The sequence below is a fragment of the Schistosoma haematobium genome, chromosome 2, assembly GCF_000699445.3.
Source record: "Schistosoma haematobium chromosome 2, whole genome shotgun sequence".
Taxonomy (NCBI): Eukaryota; Metazoa; Platyhelminthes; class Trematoda; order Strigeidida; family Schistosomatidae; genus Schistosoma; species Schistosoma haematobium.
The window spans coordinates 38,984,568-39,008,948 of record NC_067197.1 but is presented as its reverse complement, the minus strand read 5'-3'; the positions used below and the strand labels follow the sequence as shown (position 1 = coordinate 39,008,948).

At 34.3% G+C, this 24,381-nt stretch overlaps 1 protein-coding gene across 1 annotated transcript in view; it reads right to left on the bottom strand.

The window, feature by feature from the left end:
• The window catches only part of CADPS2_2 (Ca -dependent secretion activator), an 88,370-nt gene that overhangs the window by 10,932 nt on the left and 53,057 nt on the right, over nucleotides 1-24,381 (bottom strand). Inside the window, exons 15-22 of the mRNA XM_051219230.1 lie at nucleotides 24,000-24,171; nucleotides 9,329-9,452; nucleotides 5,849-5,872; nucleotides 5,140-5,234; nucleotides 3,718-3,874; nucleotides 2,895-3,056; nucleotides 2,103-2,547; nucleotides 603-813 (exon numbers count right to left, since the gene is read on the bottom strand). Coding sequence (XP_051068353.1) covers nucleotides 603-813; nucleotides 2,103-2,547; nucleotides 2,895-3,056; nucleotides 3,718-3,874; nucleotides 5,140-5,234; nucleotides 5,849-5,872; nucleotides 9,329-9,452; nucleotides 24,000-24,171 — 1,390 coding nt within the window. The remainder of the gene's footprint in view (nucleotides 1-602; nucleotides 814-2,102; nucleotides 2,548-2,894; nucleotides 3,057-3,717; nucleotides 3,875-5,139; nucleotides 5,235-5,848; nucleotides 5,873-9,328; nucleotides 9,453-23,999; nucleotides 24,172-24,381) is intronic.

The window sequence follows — 24,381 nt, the reverse complement described above, 5'->3', positions numbered from 1 at the left end:
ATACGCTGTAAAGTCATGCATAGAGGACAGTTGAGGACGCATTTCAAGTGAGGATCAGTTTCAGACAAGGCTGCTTACTCTCCTCCTTCCTCTTTATTTCTGGTGACTGACTGGATTATGTATATCTCTACCAAGGAACACATTTCTCTGGGAATCGGAAGCAGACATCAAAAGAATGAATATAAATTGGAAACAACTGGAAACGATAGCCCAGGACAGAGTTGGTAGGAGAATCCTTGTGGGCGAACTATGCTCCTTCATGAGGGTTAACAGGTGTAAGAAAGTAAGTAGGTAAGTAAGCTTTCTTCCAACCTACTGTTAAACTAGCCATCGTTGCAACCTGATATAGGCTCTGATTTTATACACAGAGTACGTGACTCAGCCACCTAATTCAATGAACCATCATCACCGCTTCAACCTATTCCCAATCCTTATCTAGTGCTCTCGATGGTTGAAACATGCATGAGTAATATTTTGAAGGTATCTATGCTCAAATATCAGTAACCTCTGGAAATTCTCTATATTTAAAAGCAATCAATAATTCAAAATAAAATATAAATTAATGGAAACAGATATATGAAATGTAATAAAATGTATCTTACTGCATTCCTAACTGGTTGACGATGTGATCGTGTAATATTATTACTAGTATTATTGATTACCATATTTACTGGGTCAGTTGGATGACATAATGAAAATAAATGAGCTCTTAATTCACTAATTGTATTTAACATTGTAAAACATTCTAATGGAAGAATTAGATCCACAGTTTTGGCACATTTTCTAATTAATGATTCTAGTTCTATTAGAGTACTGTAAATAAAAATTAAATCATCATTGGAAAATAAATATAACTGCAAAGTAAACCCACTAATTTACAACATAAATGCTATGATAGACTAAGACATAGGATCAGTTAAGTGGAACAAATTATCAATAATCTAACAATCAGTATGAGGTTGTGGAGATTGTTAAGTTTTTTATTCAGATCATGAATCGATCAATGTTATCTCATTTAAAGTATCATTGAAACTATGGAGTACTAGACAATTGTTTCATCCTAGTATGGGAAATGAGAGTAGATGACTGAGGCAGTTCATATATTATTTATTCAGTCATTTATTTATTTAAACACATGAATATTGGTACAAGGAGGAATCAAATATATATGCACCACACTTCACCAATTGATTTGTGTGAGAGCGGGAATACTGCTTGAGTGTCAAAACAGAAGCAGGTGGTTTTCTTAGGGGGCTATATTTAGAATCTTTGACCTATAGTTCTAATCCACAAAGTAGTGGAGCAACGTTGGAAGATGCAGTCTTACGGTAACCGGTTATCAACAAAATGTTCATACGCCATCAGTTCCCTCAGGATCCTGGAGCCCATGTACACCATTGGTTTGGAATCAGAGTTTTCCAACTCCTCTAGGTGGATCCTCCATGTCCATCAACCCGGTTAAAGCGCCGGACATTCACTTTTCGTCCTCTCAATTTCGTAAACAACAGTAATGCCGCGAGAGTGCAGTGAGTAGGACTTCCCTGGCAGTGGCTGTATACGTGTGGCTATGTGAGAGCATTTCGAGAGGAAGAGCTGACTCTCCACTTCCATGGCAGCAGCAGGGCATTTATGGGCCATTATTTGAAGGAGTGATCAAGTTGGAAGCAATTATATTGTTTACTAGGGTAGCATATTAATTCAGGTTTATCTTATCCTATGTCTTTCTCCTTTCTACCACTATTTTGAGTTTTATTAATAATTGTATTGAGTAGTATTTTGAGAAGACACAACTATCATCTCCGCCTCTCATCTCTTCGTCAATCTGTCGAAACGGATGTATAAAATATAAACATCCAAAACACTTTTATTCGACCTTTTATATACTATTGTTCTAAACTAGTTAAATCGATAAAACATATATGAAGTAATTTGGATCTATATTTCATCGACATAATTCGCTACTCGCTCACATTGAATTAAGACAGAGAGCATCTAAAAGATCAACCTGTGACGAATGCAATCTACAAATTAAACTGATCTTCATAAATCTGCATCAACAACATATATAATAGGCAAAATCAAATGCAAAAAATTTAACTAACCGTTTTACAACTTCTCGAAGCATTTGTGCACATAGTATGCACACCCTTTCATCCAATGCTTCAGCTAAAACCGATTGAGGCCAATTTAATTCATGAATAAATTTTTTTAATTTATATAATCTCCATAAGAGTTCAATAACGGTTTGGCATGTTTGACTTCCAATCATATTGAAATTACCCGATGAATATCGATATAATTCTGAACCAGTTGATGTTGTTGTTTGTGGTGTTGCTAATTTCTCTTTATTCTGAATATTTTTAGTTGAACAATTAGACGAATTCCATTCACTATCGGTATGGTGAAAAGCTGGTATATTAATTGATGAGGTTTCATTGGGTTTTCCAATATCTTCCATTTTAGTAAACGATGCTAAGGAATTGTGAACACTTAATAAAGACTCAGCTTTATGTTGTGAAATATTATTGATACGAAGTTCACTTGTACCTATTTGGAAAAAAAGTAAAGCTTTTACTCAATATGAACAGCCATTTCTTCTTTGTCTTAGAATTCTTAGCAGTGCATAGTTATGTGTAAGTGGCCCATAGAGAAAGATAACTTTAAGCAATTAATACCTAGAAGTTCACATTTTTAACTTTAATTAAATGCTGGAAGTTCTAGGTTCAACCTTTAGTGAGACCGTTACCATGCAGTCCTCAAGAGTTGTTAAACAGTTTGAACAAACTGTCTAGCGCTTCATGAATTTCAATAATTTAACAGTAACGTATTATTTCAGGTTGTAAAAAGCAATCAAGTGCATTAAAATGAATTACTAATAACAATACATAGCTTGCCTTCATTTCTGTCTAATTTCGAGGCTGGAATCCAACGTTCATTCTTACATCCCTCTATTAATGCTTGTTCAATAGAATCCGCCATTAATCCAATATATCGATCTACCAATGGTGTAAAACGATTAGCTAATTCATAATGAAATCGACCATTAGATAAATTAGCTGTTAAAAAAGATGAAAAAATTTAGAAAGTTTTACAATATAAAAAGATTAGTATTGCAAGGATTCCCTTAAATACAATTGAATATAATCTTTATTAAACATTTGTACCAGTTAGTAGCAATTAGAGATTAAAAAGAACTGAATATATTTCTTTTGAACTCTAAGTTGGGACTTTTTCATAATGAACACCCACAAACGTATTATAGTGTGTGCTACTAAGTAGTATGTATCACCAATCAAAAGTGAAATACCTGGAAGCAGAAGCTTAAGAAAATCAAAGGAAATAGAACGAGAATAGTGAATGATTGTTGTGGAAACGAAGGAATAGTGAAGTCTGAGACAAGTGATTGATAATTTGTAAATGAATTATTTATTGTATGGTTCTCAGATTTTACTAAGATATTCTGTAATTTGTGCGTTCAAATGCATTTAATTGTCCTCACTTGTGTTCTCGTTCAGTACACTATGTGTGATCAAATATAGTACCATTAGAATACGATACTTTTAGTGTACAATGTTGAAATTCACTATGATCATTAGTTCTTAACATCAATCAGTTTATGATATAGTCTGATTCTTATTGAGCCTTTTAAGAGGTAGCTAATATATATATGAATTATATGTCATCATCAGATATTAATTCTTAATTCAATTAACTTACAATCGTTTAATAGATAATTGTTCAATAATTGAAATAAATCGAACACTTCCCAACAATCTTCTGGTAATCTATCCAATAATTCAAATAGATCCATTTGAAATAAATACCAAAAATTCTCTGTATGCTCAACAAATAAATCATTGAACCAGGAGAATGACTAAAATAATTTCAATCAAAAATAGAGACAACTTTTAAACAGAGCACATTAGAATGTAGGCATCAAGACAAACGTTTTATTAAATTCACTTAGGCCCCCAAATGCCCTGGTACTGCCGAGAGTGGAGACAGTCCGCTCTCCCTCTCCAAATGCTCTCATATAGCCACATGTATATAGCCTCTGCCAGAGAAGTCCTACTCACTGTTTTCTCGTGGCGGGGGTGTTGTTTACGAAAATGAGAGGACGAAAAACGAATATCCGGAGCTTTAACCGGATCCCAAACCAATGGTGCACATGGGATCCAGTATCCTGAAAGAACAAATGATGTATAAACCAATCGTCGGTCACTGGCTACCATGTGACTGCATCTCCTCACGATGCTCCACTGCCTTGTGGATCAGACCTTCAGGTGGAAAGCTCCGGGTGTGGCCCTCTAAGAAAACCACCTGCTTCGGTTTGGGCACTCGGGCAGTAATACAGCCTTCACACATATCGAATGAGATCTCTGTGGCGCATATGCATTTGGTGTCTCCTTGTAACAATATCTATGTGTTAAGATTAAAAAAAAATTCAATTAGATCGTCATCAGGATTTACTCTAATATATATGAATATTCATGTATATTAGAGTAAAGCCTGATGACGATCTATATGAAAACAATTGTTCGCTTATATGTGTTGTTCTAAAAAAAAATTCACTTGGTATTGTTTACTTGAATCTTCCCATTGATGTTTAGGATTGCAATTGATCAGTCTATTATTGGCATATGTACATACTATCCATCTCTGCTTATAATGCTTTTGAATTAAGGCAATATCGCGGTAATACTCACAGTATGCACATATGCCAATAATAGACTGATCACTTGCAGTCCTAAACATTAATGGGAAGATTCAAGTAAACAGTACCAAGTGAATTTCAACTTCACCTCATTGCACAAGCAAATGGCTATCAGGACTCAGTAGCTAGGTGGATAACGTGATGACGTTTGAAACGAACGTTACTGGGTTTGAGTCCTACAGTGAACATCAACTCTGAGATGCAGGTACATCCAGCTGCAAGTCCGAAATAGGGTGAAATGCGCGTCATACTGGATTCCACTGCTAGCCACTATTCATCTTTGCTTCAAACGTTTCATTAGCTTCAAATGATAACAAACATATTTAACTCGATATGAAGTTACTACAATGAATATGCATGTAACAATTCAAGTTCACATTTAAAAAAGGAAAAACTTATGTATGTTATGTGAATGTATTATTCACCTCAGAGTGATGTTGTTCATTTTGTTTAAGTACTTCAATACAAAGTTCAGCTAAATGATACATTTCATGAATTTTTCTGCTTTCTTTATTTGTGTCTAAAAGAATAAAGAAAAAGAAAAGAATCCAACAAGTCAACAATATGGGTTATTTAAAGTGTTTTTATTATCATCTCCAAACAATATTGTAACAGTTTCACAATACAGATTATAGACAAGGATTACTGATAACAAACTGATTTATGTACTAACAAATTATACTACTGAATAACATCATTCCATTCAAGTTAGATGGTTAGATTCAAATAGTTTGAATACCATATCTAATTGAAATAAATATACTGAGTTGTATTACTGATCATCTAAGATTCAAATGAATCAAAAGACTTCATGGGCTTTAACTATGATAGGTTGAGGTTTAATTGAATAATAATGAATGGTTATAAGGCAGATAATCTACCTATGAAAACGATGTTTGATTGACTTTCAACTTAAATTCATCCTAATCCATGCGGTAGATAATTTTAGGGAATAGTTTGTTGTAATAGTTAAGCAAACAGTGAAAAAGTATCAGTCACTTTTCCAACTTTAGATTATTTAAAAATAAATGGAATTTTAGTTTGATTAATCAATCATAAACCACAAATTGAATAATGAATACTAATGAGTAGTTTGTTTAGTTTCATTCAAAAAATAAGTTTAAAAATGCTTACTTTTAACTCGTGGTCCAGAAACGACTGTAATGAATAAATAAACAAATAAATAATACTATCCAGTTATTGAATTAGATAACAAAGGCAGATTAGTAACTAAGCTACGATAAGAGTTTTAAAAATATGATTACGCAATGGTGGATTGGTAAATATCATTCTTGGTTTAACGTTTAAAAATCACTCATCGTTTAGAGTACTGATGTACCTTTAAAAAAAGCTTTAATTATTAGTGTCATGATGATTAGTCGATTTTTTAATGCATGAAGATCTTTCTACTTAAAAACAACGTCATCATATAGATGTTAGCGTACTATTAACCATGTATTCTTGTATTTCTGATATAAATTGTGACCGCCGATCGGACCAAGGATGCGTAAAACACGTGCGAGCAGCCTAGAGTTCTGATTGGTCCTGCTTCCAGCCTAGCCCAGCCAGTTAAGTTCAGAACACCAACCCGAGCCTCTGCGATATGTATCAATTTATTTCAACCATACTCTGTTTATATACCAATCAAACAGACCACCACGCATCAATAAAATATGAAACAACATTTGTACAAGAATTAGCCAGATGTGGCTGTGAATGAGGGGGCAGTGATTAACATACACTGAATAATTCAAGAATGGTAAATCGTATAATAACAGTTTATAGGTTAAAATAAAGCTTGTGATAAGAGAGACATGAATATGAATAGTTTAGTTGATTAACAATTATACGATAAAAATATACGTATAGTATTGGTCCATAAATGGATCCCAAAAACTACCATTCATTATTCTTATTGGGATATAACAATTTCATAACATTAACGTGCTAGTTTTGGGCCATTCGGTTTGTACATTTTCTAGCTAATGTAGATATAGGCTTTAACATATTGTATAGTATTGTAGTGGTATCACGTTTCATTCTTGTTTCATTTCAATCAATTAATATTAGAAAATGCCACCAATAACCCCTGAAAACTCTTTCAACAATTCGAGAAATCACTCAGAAAACATTTATTGGATGTGTATATCTAAACATTGTTTTGGAATAACACGTCCAGAACTAACATAATTAATCATACATACTATCGGACTTTACCAACAGAATGCTTTACACGATTGACAAACATTTCGTTTGGATTACCTAGTCTTCAAATTAGTGAAAGTAACTGTGATTAATTCGTGATTCAGCTGACAATACAAATACCGATGTTGTAAGAAGGTTAGTTCTAAACGTTTTATTATTTTGTTGTGGGATAAATCAAGTTACAACATATCAATCTTATAATTAATTTAGCCAATTGTTATTAAACTGAATGCGTTTGGAATAATTCTGTAATTACCAATAATGGATTATAGGACAAAACTGATAAGTGTATTAGAATAATGTGCTAAGACTCAAAATTGTTAACTCAAGAGTCAAATTATTCTTTTTAGTAGGCTTGTTTAACGTAATATATAGTTTAAAGTATAATCGGCTATCTAATTCATACTGTAGTTGACGCTACTCAAAGCATTGTTTGTAATTAGTATGTGGTGTAACGTGGCTTCAAAGTCAAAACAGTTGTCTGACGGATTGAAAAGTTTCAGCATATCAAAGTACGAAGTAGACAGAATACGTGGAGACCAGACGAGAAGATAGTACAGATGGCAGAACACACCGGAAGATGCAAACGGATAATCGAAGACTATGTATATGTATAATGTAAATACTTCGTAATAGTGACAGAAAAATAACCAGCACAATGTTTAACTAAGTGTATATCGGTAGTCCATATCCATCCACCAACTTATACAATTCATTTCAGACATTATGAAAAATTAGTAACAACATTTATTAATATGGCTGTATTTCAATTTAACAATTTAACCAAGCGATTATTTTTGGACTACTCAATCTATGTTTTAGTAGTTTCGTAATAAACTGAAAAAATCACACGAGCAATTTTGAAGGGCAATGAATTAATTCCCTAATATACTTTTAATTTTCAATTGAATACAGATAAGCCTGTAGATAAACAGACAATGCTACGATGAAATAACTATGATGTCGGTTGCCAGCTGATTTCATACAGACGAGTATTGAAAACAATAACTAAGTAAAACTTGCAAATCAATCTAGAGCCTTACACATCTATTTGTTGGATCAGGTTTCTGTGCCAAATTAGGAAGAGGATAAAAAAGACGCATAGGAAATGAATCAAAATAATGCAGTATAAGTGATAGTGAAAAAGGCTAACCATTGAGGATATGGTTCCAAAGCTCATAGTCTAGGGCATAATATAGAGGAAACACATCTGCTCAATTATTTTCGATTCAGAGTCGTGTCGCTCACTGTATCCAACAAATGATCGCAATAATTCTGAGAACCTCAAACAGGTAGTCTGCACCTACCAACATAGGTCAGTTCAACAATCAATAATCTCATTGGCTGATACCACGTTTGACATGGTTGCAACTAGTTTTCTTGTAGCCTACTCTTCAGCTAACAAATATGGGTGATTGGTGCAATTAATGATTGTATATGCGCAACACATATCTCAACTTCCTTGTTGGATTAAAGTTTGCAACTTTACTAACTGATGTGCTATCTTTATCTGTTACCCTGATTGTGTCTGACCTCAACATTATCTATTCGTCAGTAACTATACAAGAGTAATTCATCGAAGAGAACAGTGATGAAAATCTACAGTCAGCTTGTGTATTTGCTTTTTAAAGATCATGTTTCACACCCATTGATTATTACAGAGTGGTTAGCTGAGTAGTATACTTACCCTTTAGTTAACAGACGCACATACCACCTACGCCACAAGTGACGTAAGTTGACAAAACCTAACCGGGCTTTCTGAATCCATGTTCAGATATAATTAGACATCAACTCACTGGGATTGATAGAACTTTCATGATAAGTGAAGTGGTTAATATGTTCAAATACTCCTGTCTCTATCATTAGTACAGGCGTTGACAATGACCAGTCCTAGAGCAAGAGAGAAATGCATCCCAAAAATACTTGCTTTGTTACTCAAGGAGATCAGATAATTAGATTTCGTCAGAATCTTCATCAAACAAAATCACACCATTTAGGTATTTTAAGTTAATCGGCATGTCTTCTGTTAAGAGATTAATTCCTTAAATTTCAGACAATGAGAGTGATATCTGTGAAAAAATGACAATTACCTGGAAATATTGGTTAAATATCGAGCTTGGATAATGAAGTTTAGAGATTAAGATTTAATTCTTAGATTTCTTACCCAAAAGATGGAATGATGAGACAGTCAAGAGGTCAATTTATTATAAATTCACATGAAACAAACAGTAGATGAATTTTCATGATCTTATCTCAATTGAGTAAAATAAATCTAGTTCACTCTTTTAGTTATGCATTTATAAAGATGTACAAAATGGACCATATAGAAAATGTCCTAGGGTCACCTAAAATCAACTTTCTTTACTTATTAATTGTGCTTATATAATTAAATATAAAATCTTAAATTACCTTCAATCATAACATATTCGGAAATTCGTTCATAGTTCAATACAGCTGCATTTCTTAAACAATTACGTATAACATTACGAACAAGTTCAGCTGAAGCTGGTTCACCGGTTTCTTTTGTTAAAACCTGTATCATGTAACAAATGAATAGTTTAAAATAATTGTTAAAGGTTCAATGGGAGGAGTGTATGGTATTGAATTTAATAGTATGAATAACAGTTAGACAACTACTTAGAGGTAATTATCGGAGTTATAAAGAGAAGTCATGACCATTGGAGTTCAACGACGTTAAGTGTGAGACGGTTACCTAATAACTGTATTAAAAGACAGTTGCACAATACTACGAATTGACTGAAGTTGAAAAAGTAAACCATTGGATGTTTTAATAGTCATTTTTCAATCCGTTTGATATAGAAGAGTAATAATAATAAATAGTTCCTAAATTAACTTGATTACCTTGGTGAACATTGTGTTAAAATAAGTCAACTATGAGAGTGATTTTGAATAAATATATTTCATACATCCATTAATGTGGATAGATGATAAGAGATGCAAATCGGAGAAGTCAGATCGACTTATTCAATCTCATTAAACGTGACTTAACATTTATAAACATGAAAAAAATACAAGTGTATAGATACATAGGTAATGTCATCTGTACATGTGTCAAGAAAAAACACGTTTACATGTGAGTAATGAACAAGATCAAATGTATGGGTGACAGAATAGAGATGGAAAGATTAGAATAATTTATCTGTCCAAATGTTAAGCGTAGGCGTGTAATTATACGAAATACTACAAACCCTTGATTTTAAGGCTTATCACTCGTTGGAAGGTTTGAAGGTCCTTGTTTCAACAACAAGTGTGTGGTATATGAGACAGTGTATGTGACGCATATCCTATACTGAAGTAAAACAACTGTCCGTTGTCTGCTAGCTTTCAGTGGTTGATTAACTGAGGTAAGTTCATGATGTAAACCATAAAATATTTTCCGTATGAATGATTACTATGAACGAACATTTTTTATTAAAAGTGAATTAAGACGATGAAAAAGTTGAAGATTCCAGTCTTTAGAAAACGGATCTGACAATTAATCAGCTACAAGACAAAATCTAAGTTTTTGAACTTGTAGAAGTTACAATAGATCAATTCAGAAATTTATAGACTACTTGGTTTACATATGATTACATTGGTAACTTGTTTCCTTTACATTCACTTCAGTCAGAATATTTAATAATAATCTAGTAATTCTTACCAAATTTCAGACTTGACAGTATTAATTCATCTAAGACTTAACTAGAGTATTCTAGTTTATTGAATAAAGCTAAATACAATCATCAATCAAGTGTTTAAAATTATTTAGCAGTAAGAAACAGAATTTATAGTCCACTTTCGATTGACAAATCTATTTCAGTCGGTGTAATTTGTTGAATAACTGAGTTGTTTCATGCTGTTTAATTAACTACAGTAATTTAATAATTCTTTCACTTGACTTTTATTGATTTCTCTAAGTGAGCAGGTAAAATATTTTCATATATTGTATTTGTAAGGGGGGCGACTCCAAAAATTACCACATCTTTTATTATAATATTCACGGTCTTGTATTGAAAAGAAGTTAGGACCTTTGAACGGTCCAAATTATTTGATTCGAAACCAACAGTTTACAACTGTAATGTGTCTAGTGAAAATAGATCATGAATGGTCAGTAGAAACAGAACAGACAGATCTGTCATGTCACATACATGTTTATTTTTTGTATATAAATGTTTTTTTTTCTGTTGTCATATCATAACCATGTCTCGATTATTATGTGCTTCTTTTTTTTGTCAGTCAGATAGTCGAGTGTGAATGTATCACTCTACTAAACAACATCAGTGTTAAAACATTATTTTTTTATGTCCGCAACCGTTAAATGAACTTCAATTGTTACGATATTTGTTGAAGCATTGAATTTAGTCACGAGTTCCATTACATAGCTACTATCGTTATAAGACTTTAGTCTTGAGTTTTATACCATGTTGAATTATGGGAACAGTTTCTAAAGTATTTTTTATAGGCAATGATGGATAGTGGCTAGCAGTGGAATCCAGGACTCGCGTTTCGTCCTATTTGGGACTCGTCAGCTGGTCAATTGCAGTCTTAAACCTCAATGGGAAGATACAAGCCAAACAATATCAAATGAGTTTCCAAATTAGTTTCAAGCTAAAATATTCAATGTTTATCTAAATTATCTTTCAATAAATCACTCTACTATATAATTGTTTCTTTTCTAAAACAATCATGTTTAATCAAATGTTACTTATTTATAATCAAGTATCAATTGTCCTTGTGAAATAAACTATCTATCACCTGTATCAATATTCATTTAATTGATTCAATAAAATCCTGACAAAAAAAGACATTATTGAATGTTAAATGGAGAACAGCTATAAAATATCAAATACAGCCTTTTCTAACCTATAAATTTGATTTGATCATATTGAATACCAAAAAATAGTTTACATGTGACTTTTACCATTGATTTAATCTCATGATTTTTAATTTAATTCAGACATGATTTTAATTTTAATTTTAAAATCAAATGTATATTTAATAGTTGAATTCATAAGTCAATTGAAGTTAGATCACCATGTAAAACCTGGAAGCACTGGACGGCCATTTCATCCTACTGTGAGACTCCTCACATAGTACGCATCCACGATCTTGCTTCACGAGATTCGAACCCAGGACCTATCAATCTCACGTGTGAGCACTTAACCTCTAGATTTATAAAATTCAACTATTAAATTACTATAATATCCACAAAACCCATCTCTGATTATAATCATATACTCACTAGTGAAGGTCTCCAAGAAGTATTTCCTGGAGTTCTAGTGAAAAGCCGTGACCAGTGGAGTTCATCTGGGTCTGTTGTCAGAAAGTAACTCACTGATGACAATGTTGGACGGTGGCGCGACTTCGTGGATTGGTTGAAGTTAAACATTAACACCATTGAATGACGGCTCAGTGATCTAGTGGTTAAGGGCTCACGCACGAGACTGAGAGGTCCTGGGTTTGAACCCCGCGAGGCGGAACCCTGAGTGGACACTGCAGAGGAGTCCCACAGTAGGACGAAACGGCCATCCAGTGCTTCCAGGTTTTCCATAGTGGTCTAGCTTCAAATGACTCATGAATTCAACCACTAAATTACTATAATGTCCACAATACCCATTTCTGGTTGATATTTATGATTGTTTAATTGTCATTATTCTTTTTAATTTCCCTATGAATACCAAGCTTCCAAAATTTTTCTTTGTTGTTAAATCTTTTTTAATTGCAACAAGTGTTAGCTTTTTTTCTAACTTGAATCATATATAGCGTAGGTTGAAGGTCAGTATACTGTCAGTATACAGTTCACTCTGTTTTACTGTTGAATAAGATATCTGATATTAGTAGTCGTGGTAATAATGATTACCATCTTGATATTATGATTTCATTATGCATTGTTGATATGATGTGGGAAGTTGAATCGATGTATATGTATATGTCAGTTTTTACGTTACATATGAATAATTGATCAACTCAATGACAGATATCAGATTTCTAATCATTTTTTAAAAGAAAAATTATCTATATACGGATTTACTAAAGATGATATCATACGGTAACAGTATTCATAAAATTTTAATTTATTACAATTAGTTAGAATGAATGATGTATTACATTGTCTTCAGGTTCTATAATCATAAATTCATAGATGATATTTGGCAACAACCAGCATTTAGAATGAATATATATGTACATACGTTTCGACTGACAAAGTCAGTCTTATTAAGTTTATAGATGTATATATATATATATATATATATATATATATATATATATATATATATATATATATATATATATATATATATACTTTGTAATTCGATTTTATATAATGGGTAATAGGGGCAATGTAACAGAGTGAACAATTTTAATAAAACATTAATATACATGTCACATGTACTACACTTTCTAGATTACATAACATGAAGACAATGTTATAGAGAATAAATATTTGCTCAACTATTGCTATATTTAACTGTTAATAAGATTTCTTGATGTAAAATCTTTACATATTCGGGCAGCATCATTGATGAACACGGTGGATCTGATGCAAATGTGAAGGCGCGGATCGACAAAGCAAGAGCAGCATATTTACAACTGAAGAACATCTGGAACTCAAAACAACTGTCAACCAACACCAAGATTAGGATTTTCAATACAAATGTCAAGACAGTTCTACTGTATGGGGCAGAAACCTGGAGAACTACGAAAGCCATCGTCCAGAAAATACAGATGTTTATTAACAGCTGTCTAAGTAAAACAATTTGGATCCGTTAGCCAGACACTATCACAACAACCTACTGTGAGAGAGAACAAACCAGATCCCAGCGGAGGAAGAAATCAGGAAGAAGCGCTGGAAGTGGATAGGACACACATTGAGGAAAGCACCCAACTGCGTCACAAGACAAGCTCTCACATGGAATCCTCAAGGCCAAAGGAGGAGAGGAAGACCAAAGAACACATTACACCGGGAAATGGAGATAGACATGAGAAAAATGAACAAGAATTGGATGGAATTAGAAAGGAAGGCCCAGAACAGAGTGGGTTGGAGAATCTGGTCGGCGGCCTATGCTCTATTAGGAGTAACAGGCGTAAGTAAAAAAGATTTCTTGATCAAAATGAAGTTCTCTATATACTTAATATTGAATGTTTAGATTTACTAAAATGTCTCATTTCTGATGAATTTTTTAAAGTCTTGATATTGACCATTTGTTTACATTTAATTACCCTATTTAGTGGATAATACAATAAATTGTTATTCATTGAATTGATTTCGATGTTCATTTTGTGAATTTTGAGGAAAAAGAGAAAAACCCAATTATATTAGTTAATGTTTATCAGTTCTTTCATTAAAGTCAGTGCGTGAAGAAAGATAACCAGTAAAATATTCGGTCTGTTATATCCGAGCGAAGATTAAATCATGAGTAACTACTGAGACATATTAATTGACTAATATTATCTATACATTCTCATAGTATAACTATTCAATAATTAGATTATGTATATTTATATTACTCTTATTATAAGCTTCATTTTGATCTATAATTTGTTATTGTACGATTTACTGTTCTTAAGCTATGTTCAGTTTATTGACTACTGTCTCCCACGCTCACAGTCACTTTTTGGCTCTAATGTGTACAAATGTTATTTCCTATTTTATGGTGCATTGCAGTCTGTTTGTTTGATATATAAACCCAGTATGTCTGAAATAAATGATTTGAATCGATTCGCTTAGTGGGAGCTGATATTGGTGTTCTGGATTCAAGTGGACTGGCTAAGCGGACATAGGACCAATAAGGACGCTAGGCTGCTCATACCGGTCGAAAGTCATTGGTTTGGCACAGTGCTAAGATTGTATAAGTCGTATTTTGATTGGTGGATAAATCACGTGGTAACTAGCCAGACATAAAGTCATAACACGATCAATATAAATATTTCATCCCTACATGAGATCATTTCATGACTGAACTCAATGTCAATATCTTCAAATATAAAACTGAGTGACGTTAGTTTGGATTTCTTAGAGAGTATTAGTTCTATTGATATTTCCAGTAGGTCTTGCTGATGAGTGATAATTAACACAAAACCTAAGTCTAAGGTTTCCTCCCGATAACTTCTAACTCCTTAATATTAAAAACATAGAGTAATCAATGTTTAATCACCTAAATTAGTGGCCACATTGCAATTTAATTAATTTTGAGGACTAGACAAATATTATATCAACCATTACTCAGTGATCAATAAACATAAATCTACTAAACTAACAAAACAGTTTTTATCATAAGCAAAGATGAATAATGGCTAGCAGTGGAATCCATTTTGACGCGTGTTTCGTCCTATTTGGGATTCAAAGTTGATGCTCACTCTGGGACTCGAACTCAGTACCGTTCGCTTCGAATCCCATCGCGGCATCCCACTTTGCTACTGAGTTCTGTTAACCACTTGCTTGTGCAATGGGTAAACATCAAATTTGAGATGCAGGTACATCCAGCTGACAAGTCCCAAATAGGACAAAACGCGCGTTCTGGTTTCCACTGCTAGTCACTATTCATCTTTACTTATAAAGCTTGTGAATTAAGGCAATACGCTCAGTATGCACATATACCAATAACAGACTGATCAATTGTAGTCCTAAACATCAATGGAAAGATTCCAGTAAATAATACCAAGTGAGTTTTTATGGATTATTAATTTGATTTCTATCAAGAACTCATTATTACCAAATATCATAATCAATGGAAATATGATTTCGATATATCAGCTCTATAAAAATTAATCAAGTTATATTTAATGCACTTTGATAGTTGAGTTGCTATTAGCTTTTTTTTAATTCTCATTGTATTTTTATTAAGCTATAAATAATATCCAAATATTTACTTAGTAACAGTTAGACTTATTAAGTTGTGATCGGTTGATAAATTGTCATTTTACTTAATTTCATTTAGGTGACTGGATTTAATTAGTGAATGAACATGTATATATGTAAATTATACGGAAGAGACTAAATGTATTAGTTTCCATAAATCTACAGATTTCTATATTCTATTTTGCAAGTCATATTGTCTGTCCGTAGTATATGGTGGTAATGCTTATAGTGATATCCGTTTTACGAAAAATAGGGGGCCTCATACAGAGATTCGGCAGAACTATGTTGAAAACGATTATCTATTTCTGACAATGAGCTCAATATATGGATGAATTGACATAACTAATGCTACATACTGAAGAATACTCCTAGTTCGATAGGATAACAATTTAATGATATATACGAACTTCAATTAAAACTTCCTCCTAATTCATTTCTTCTACTGTCATAGTAATCAAAACACTTTATTCAATAATCCACTATTTTGAATACTTTTACTGAGGTCCTTCATTTTGACGTTAATTAGACCGGACAATGTTGTCGACGGGCTCACCAATTTAGTGGCCCTGGATCTGACTCTAGTTATATCGCATGAATGATCGTTGTCAAAATATGCAACCTGGTTATCCTTGTATATAATTATCGACTTAAATCGCTTTACTGGATAAAGGAATTAAATAAGTCAAGCACGAGAATGGATGTTTGAATAGATATATTTTGTATATTCGTTGATCGGAACAGACAATCAGAGAATCGCAGCGAATGAAGCGAGAAAAAGAGAGGGAAGCAAAACAAAAGGTCGCTCACTGTTGAAGGCGTGTAAACCAACTCCATTCAATCAAGCTTTAATTAATATTTATACTCACACAAAAATAAGCTACGGACATTTGGTGAGTATATGAGATGTACACATACGCTCATATAAAAAGTCAAGGTTGATAAGTGAATAATTAACAAGGTCAAAACGTGACTCAAGAAGAATGAATAGATTGACCTGTCCAGAAGCTAGAATAAGTTATATGGGCCTAACATAGTAACCGACACTACATAACATCATGCAATTCTAACATAAATTCATTTTAGATTATAATTACAAGTCTTTCTTATTTGAAGTCGTATAAAAGTTATCTTTCATACTGAAGCAGATTGAGTCAATTTCAGTTTATTTTAAAATGCCCATTGTTTCAGTCAACTTGTTCAACATCCGACTGTTATACAGTGTTACTATGCTTGAGATAATGTTAGGTAGAAATACTGTTTTTTATGCCAATCATAAACAGGATTAATATTGCTTATTCACTACTCTTAATGCTGTATCACGTTAATACTCTTTAATATATTTATTTGTATTGTTTGTATCAATTACTTTATTCATTTAACACTAACTTCATATGACAACATTGTCACTGTTCGAATTATAGATTTTATTCAGACATTGTTTAATCATTCAGTATTAAGTAATTGTGAAACTTCAGTTTAATATTAATAAATAACATACACCACATAGTGTATGTTTACTTCATGATGGAATCATACGAGAACAATCAAATATATTACGTCTTTCTTTTTGAGTTCATCAAAGCTCATGAAATGTCAGTCAGTCAGTCAGTCGTCCGTAACGTAGGACTAGGCACATGGAATGTGTTCGAGTTGTGTACAAATAACGTACAATAATGAAGACAAGCAATCTTTTATCTATCTATCTATCTATCTGCTACTGTTCTGACGACAATTGGATTGTATGAAGAGCAAAAAAAACTTTTCACATAACTTTGTATTCAACTTTGCATACATTAAATACATCATGAATAATGATCACAGTTATCTTGAGAGTTGTTTTCTCTTTCTTTATTAAAACAGTGATATATGTACAGTTTTGCTAGCATGAGGTATATCATTGATTCAAACAAACTATTCATGACTTTTTACCCTCAATATGAACAATATTTGTTTTAAAAAAATTGTTCTATCTGTGAATATCATCTTTACAACTGATCAGCTTAATCACATTTAAGATTAAACAATTTTATATAATGGAATATCTAATGCAAAAGATTTCATCTATATGAATGGATCACGTCAGAGTTACCGAATTCACCCATGGAAAAGAAAAATCGTTTCTCAGTATTATTATGATTTGAGTTGATAATTTTCAAGCTACTGTTCAGCCTACTCTCTTGTTGCTTAATGAAAACTGTTGATTATATTTCACAGATTATTCTATATTTTAAATTATAAAGTCACATAAACAGTATTAAATGAGCGACGTTTGTAATTGCATCTCCTTTTATAATAAACAATAAATTATCTTCTTAAAAACGCCCTGTCTCTTTTCCCTATTCTGTTTAATAGACTGATTCTCGGTTAACAAATTTGTTGTCGTTTATATAGGCCATTTGTCCATGTAGTGTACACGCACGGTTTTCTAGCGCTACTACCTTAAACCAAAACAGGCTAGTGGACCGGAATAGGTGTGAGATATTCAGATGACTTTTTTATCATGGAAATGTAAAAAAAATGTTTTGAAACACGTATAATGATAATATCATGAGGATATTCTGTTTTTGTAAAAATACTTTAGATCTAACATTAAAAAGATAAACATTATTAGCAGTCTTCTGCACACAAGTGGGACTTAATTTAACCTTGTTGCGAAGAAAGTGGATTTCGTCACATATCGATGTTAGGTAAAGGACTGTTGAAGATTATGAAGTATTATGGTGTAATTTCGTCCTATTTCGGTACTCCAAAATTTGTGTCGTAATGAAGTTTAGAATACAAATCAGTTTAAAATGATACAATATATAAGTATCCATAATATAAAGTTATACAACCAGAAAATCTAGATAACATCAGTATGTCATTTAGATAAGAGAAGTATACTAAGATTGTCAAATATTTCTGACGTAAAGATCTACACGAAAGAAGAGTGTTTGTCTACAGAGCAAAGGAACTTTTCTCACTATCACTAGAGGACGTTTACACTGTGTGAAAAGTGCACCAACATCTATTAGTATCAGTCATTACATGGTTTTTCTACTAAATTACAAAATTACATTTTACTTGAAGTTCTAGATGGCTATTCGATGTCTTTACCGTGTCTAAACTAATAGGTTTAATTGTGAATTTGAATAACTTAATTCAGAAAATCGAGAAAACTTAGTTTTTAGTACCTCCACTTACTTACTTACTTACTTACTTACACCTGTTACTCCCAATGGAGCATAGGCCGCCGACCAGCATTCTCCAACCCACTCTGTTCTGGGCCTTCTTTTCTAGTTCCATCCAATTCTTGTTCATTTTTCTCATGTCTATCTCCATTTCCCGGTGTAATGTGTTCTTTGGTCTTCCTCTCCTCCTTTGGCCTTGAGGATTCCATGTGAGAGCTTGTCTTGTGACGCAGTTGGGTGCTTTCCTCAATGTGTGTCCTATCCACTTCCAGCGCTTCTTCCTGATTTCTTCCTCCGCTGGGATCTGGTTTGTTCTCTCTCACAGTAGGTTGTTGTGATAGTGTCTGGCTAACGGATCCAAATTGTTTTACTTAGACAGCTGTTAATAAACATCTGTATTTTCTGGACGATGGCTTTCGTAGTTCTCCAGGTTTCTGCCCCATACAGTAGAACTGTCTTGACATTTGTATTGAAAATCCTAATCTTGGTGTTGGTTGACAGTTGTTTTGAGTTCCAGATGTTCTTCAGTTGTAAATATGCTGCTCTTGCTTTGTCGATCCGCGCCTTCACATTTGCATCAGATCCACCGTGTTCATCAATGATGCTGCCCAAATACGTAAAGGTTTTTACATCTTCCAAATCTTCTCCGTCAATTGTGATTGGGTTGGTGCATTCTGTGTTGTATCGGAGAATCCTGCTTTTCCCTTTGTGTATATTGAGACCTACTGCTGCTGAGGCTGCTGCCACACTGTTCGTCTTCTCTTGCATCTGCTGTTGCGTTTGGGATAGAAGGGCCAGATCATCTGCGAAGTCTAGATCATCCAACTGCATCTTAGATGTCCATTGTATCCCGCGCTTTTCTTCAGACGTTGACGTCTTCATGATCCAGTCGATCACCAGGAGAAAGAGAAAGGGTGAGAGTAAGCAACCTTGCCTAACACTGGTCTTCACTTTGAACGACTTTGTCAACTGTCCTCCATGCACGATTTTGCAGTGTAATCCATCATATGAGTTCTGTATGATATTGACTATCTTCTGAGGCACGCCGTAGTGTCGAAGAAGTTTCCATAGTGTTGTTCTGTCCACGCTATAAAATGCCTTTTCGTAGTCAATGAAGTTGATGTAGAGTGATGAATTCCATTCAATTGATTGTTCCACAATGATCCGTAGAGTTGCGATTTGGTCTGTACGTGATCTATCCTTACGGAATCCTGCCTGTTGGTCACGAAGTTGGGCGTCTACGCAGTCCTTCATCCTGTTTAACAATACCCTGTTGAAGACTTTCCCCGGTATTGAGAGAAGAGTGATGCCCCTGTAGTTATCACACTTGCTGAGATCGCCTTTCTTCGGTATTTTGATCAGGAGTCTTTCCAGTCTTTTGGTACTTGTTCCTCATTCCAAATCTTATTGAAGAGAATGTGGAGTATCCTTGAAGTTACCGCTACGTCTGTTTTTAGTGCCTCTGCTGGAATGTTGTCTGGTCTTGGTGCTTTTCCACTCTTGATTTGCCTGATGGCCATGCTTATCTCTTCAATTGTTGGTGGGCCAACATTGGTTGGGAGGTCCCTGGGAGCTGCTTCGATGTTGGGTGGGTTCAGTGGAGCTGGTCGATTCAAGAGTTCTTTGAAGTGTTCTATCCACCTGTTTTGTTGCCCTTCAATGTTGATGATTACCTTGCCTTCCTTGCTTTTCACTGGTCGTTCTGGTTTGCGGTGATTTCCAGAGAGTTTCTTTGTCGTGTCATACAGTTGTCTCATGTTTCCTTCTCTTGCAGCCTTTTCCGCCGTCGTTGCTAAATCTTCCAAATATTTGCGTTTGTCAGTTCTGATGCTCCGCTTCATTTGTTTGTTTACTTCTGTGTATTCCGCTTGTGCCTTGGCTTTTTCTGCTCTTGTTCGGCTGGTATTGATTGCTGCCTTTTTGTTCCTTCTTTCTTGAATCTTATCCAGTGTATCAACAGTGATACATTCCTTGTGATGGTGCTTCTTATGACCCAGGACCTCATGACATGTTGAAGTGATTGCCTCTTTGATCCCCTTCCAGTTGCTCTCCACAGTAATTCCTTTTCCATTGAGTAGATCATGAAAGGCCTGGAACTTGTTGCTGAGGACTATCTTGAATTTGTTGAGTTTGTTAGTATCCTGAAGAAAGGCCGTATTGAACATTTGTGATATTGTCCGCCCCGTTGTCCAGTGGTTCTTGAGTTTCAATTTCATCTTGGCGACCAGCAAGTGATGATCTGATGCTATATCAGCTCCTCTCTTGGTTCTCACGTCCTCTATAGTCCTCCTGAACGTTTTGTTGATGCAAATATGGTCGATTTGGTTTCGTGTAGAGTGATCCGGTGAAGTCCATGTGGTTTTGTGTATGCGTTTATGTGGGAATATGGTGCCGCCTATGACCAGCTTATTGAAGGCACATAGGTTTGCAAATCTCTCACCATTTTCGTTTTTTTCTCCCAGTCCGTGTCGTCCCATGATGTCTTCATATCCAGTGTTGTCCGTTCCAACCTTGGCGTTGAAATCTCCCATCAGAATGGTCAGGTCCTTTGTTGGGCACTTCTTGATGATTGACTGCAGCCTATTGTAGAATTGATCTTTAGCGTCTTCATTGTAATCGTTGGTAGGTGCATAGCATTGGATGATGTTCATTGAAATGCCCTCTTGCTTTGTTTTGAAGGAGGCTTTGATGATCCTTGGTCCATGACATTCCCATCCTATAAGCGCATTTTGCGCTTGTTTGAACAGCATCAATGCAACTCCTTGTGTATGTGGTGCGTTTTCTTCTTCATGGCCGGAGTATAACAGGAGCTCTCCTGTAGTTAGTCGTTGTTGTCCAACTTGTGTCCAATGTGTTTCACTGATCCCAAGTACCTCTAGGTTGTATCTTCTCATTTCTGCAGCAATTTGGAAGGCTCTCCCGGTGTCCCACATTGTATGAACATTCCATGTACCTAAATAAATGGTCGCTCTGGTTGTCAGAAGGGGCATCGGCCTCGTAACTTCCGAAAGAATTCGGCTTTCATCATGAGGCGTCATAATTTTTCTAAATGAAGACCTTATGACTCCCAGGGCAGAGTTTAAAAGGTTTGAGTAATTTTTTCTGGTTAGCGTTTTTTTAGCGAGTTAGTTTTCTACGGGATGGGGACGCTAACCCCATGCCCAACCCTCCTCCTTTATCCGGGCTTTGGACCGGCAGTAGCCTCCGGAGGGACTCCAGGCGGAGTTTTAGTACCTCCAACTGGACTGATATTGTTTGTTAATTAGAGACAAATTAGTCTATATTTAAATAATCCCTTTTTATTATAGTTCTTTATTAGTATTCAATAGAAACTTTAAGTGTTTCCGGTGATAAATACTTAGTTAGTAAACGACCGATTTCAATTGGTATTTATTGACTACTCTTTTCTCAATAGTTAAGATCATGAGTTAGTTGAAGCTAGACCACCATGGAAAACCTGAAAGTACTGGACGGCCGTTTCGTCCTATTGTGGGACTCCTCAGCATTGTGCATCCACGACCGCTCCCCCTGCGAAATTCGAACCCAGGGCCTACTGGTTTCGCGCGAGAGCACTTAACCACCAGACCATGGTAGTCTAGCTTCAACTGACTCATGATCTTAACAATTAAAATTACTACAATTTCCACAAAAACCATCTGATATTCCTTTTTTCTATCAGATATTTTGCAATTAAGGAAAGAAAACAAGATAGAGGAAGTTAGAAACTTTACAGAAAAAGTAATCAAGTGATATCTATATTAGGTTATAGTCAGTCCTCTTCTGATCCAGTTCAAATAGTCTAGTTTCACCCATATTTTAATTCCTGCTATTTTAAAGTATCAGTTCTTTCTGTTCTAACAACAATATTGTTGATCTATAAACATGAAGATATTAGACTATTGTATATCATTTAATTAATGATTAACGTTTCGTTTAGATGGATTGAAACAATTCATAATTGATATCATGAACCGATTGATGTTAGACCACTACTGAAAATCGCGAGCGAGATCGTGGATGCGCACTGCTGAGGAGTCCAGTGCTTCCAGGTTTTCAATGGTGGTCTAACATCAATCGGTTCATGATCTCAATTAAAAACTTTATAATCTCCACAACCCCTATACTGAAATAATTCTCTCATCAGAATTATATTGTCTCATGTTTAAACATTCAATGTCCGGTTTACTAAGCAGGTCTACGATCCATGCTAAACACAACATTGATACCGTCTTGAATGAACATTTTTATTAGTAAACTACAATTACATCTCATAGTGATGTAGATTCGAATCATGAAACTTCATTTTTATAACACTGATTTTATTTCCAACAATGATGGTCATCAATGTAAATGTGTTTCGAACTGTACAAAGTAATGTTAACATCTATGGTTAATATAATGCATAGAGCGACGTCTTAGCTGTAAAGACAGTTGGCCTTCAACTAATTAGTTCCAAATCTGAACTTCCTACCATATAAATTGGCTCAAGCAGTTTGCAAGTTTAACCGGCCATCACATAAATAAGACGCCTGGAGGCTTGTTAAAAAAACCTAAATCTTATAAACGAGTAATATTACATTCACCAATAAATCACATTGTACTATGAAATGTTGTATATTACTATGGGGTTTTACAATAATTGTTGAACTTCATAGTTCTCATGTCTGACTCATATTAGTTGGTCATTCACTGCAAGGCAGGAAGTATCAAACAGTTGTTTCGTCCTAAAATAAGGTTCCTCAAAAACACATAACCACTATCCATTCGCCTGTCGAACCCAGGACATAAAGGTCTTTCAGAGTGAGCCTAATCTGTAGATCATTGAGTCAGCATCCAGTTGTTTAAATGTCTAACTGTACAGTACTTCTTGGTTTCTGACGGTTATACAACTTCGATCATCCGGTGATGTAAACTATGAAGATATTACTGCTTCATCATGTCATTCGATATAAACGAATAAACTAGTTCACAAAAAGATGGATGATTTGCTTTGAAATAACTTCAAATTTGAGTTTTGTTTGGAAAAGATACCCGATATTATGTTACTTACTCTTTCCAACAGACTAATTGTTTTTTCCAATGCACCTTCCGGACGACCAAATGGGAAACAATAACGAAATTCAGTAATTTGTTTTTCTAAAAGTGTTGTCAGTCGAGTTCTAATAATTTGAAATTGATCACGTTCCATTGCTAACACTGTATGTACGGCTTGATCATGTTGACTATTTTTTTTGTTAAGATTAATAAGGGTCAGGAAGAATTAAAATGTAACTATAAATGCTATAATTTCAAAGTTGAGTAATTACAAGTAATTACTAGGATGCTTAACACTTATGGTCAATGTATTTTTAAAAGATACGTATACTTTGTGTGGGACTAAGAGGAGAGTGATTCAAGTATGAAATTAAACGAGCAGCGTTTTGCAATATATA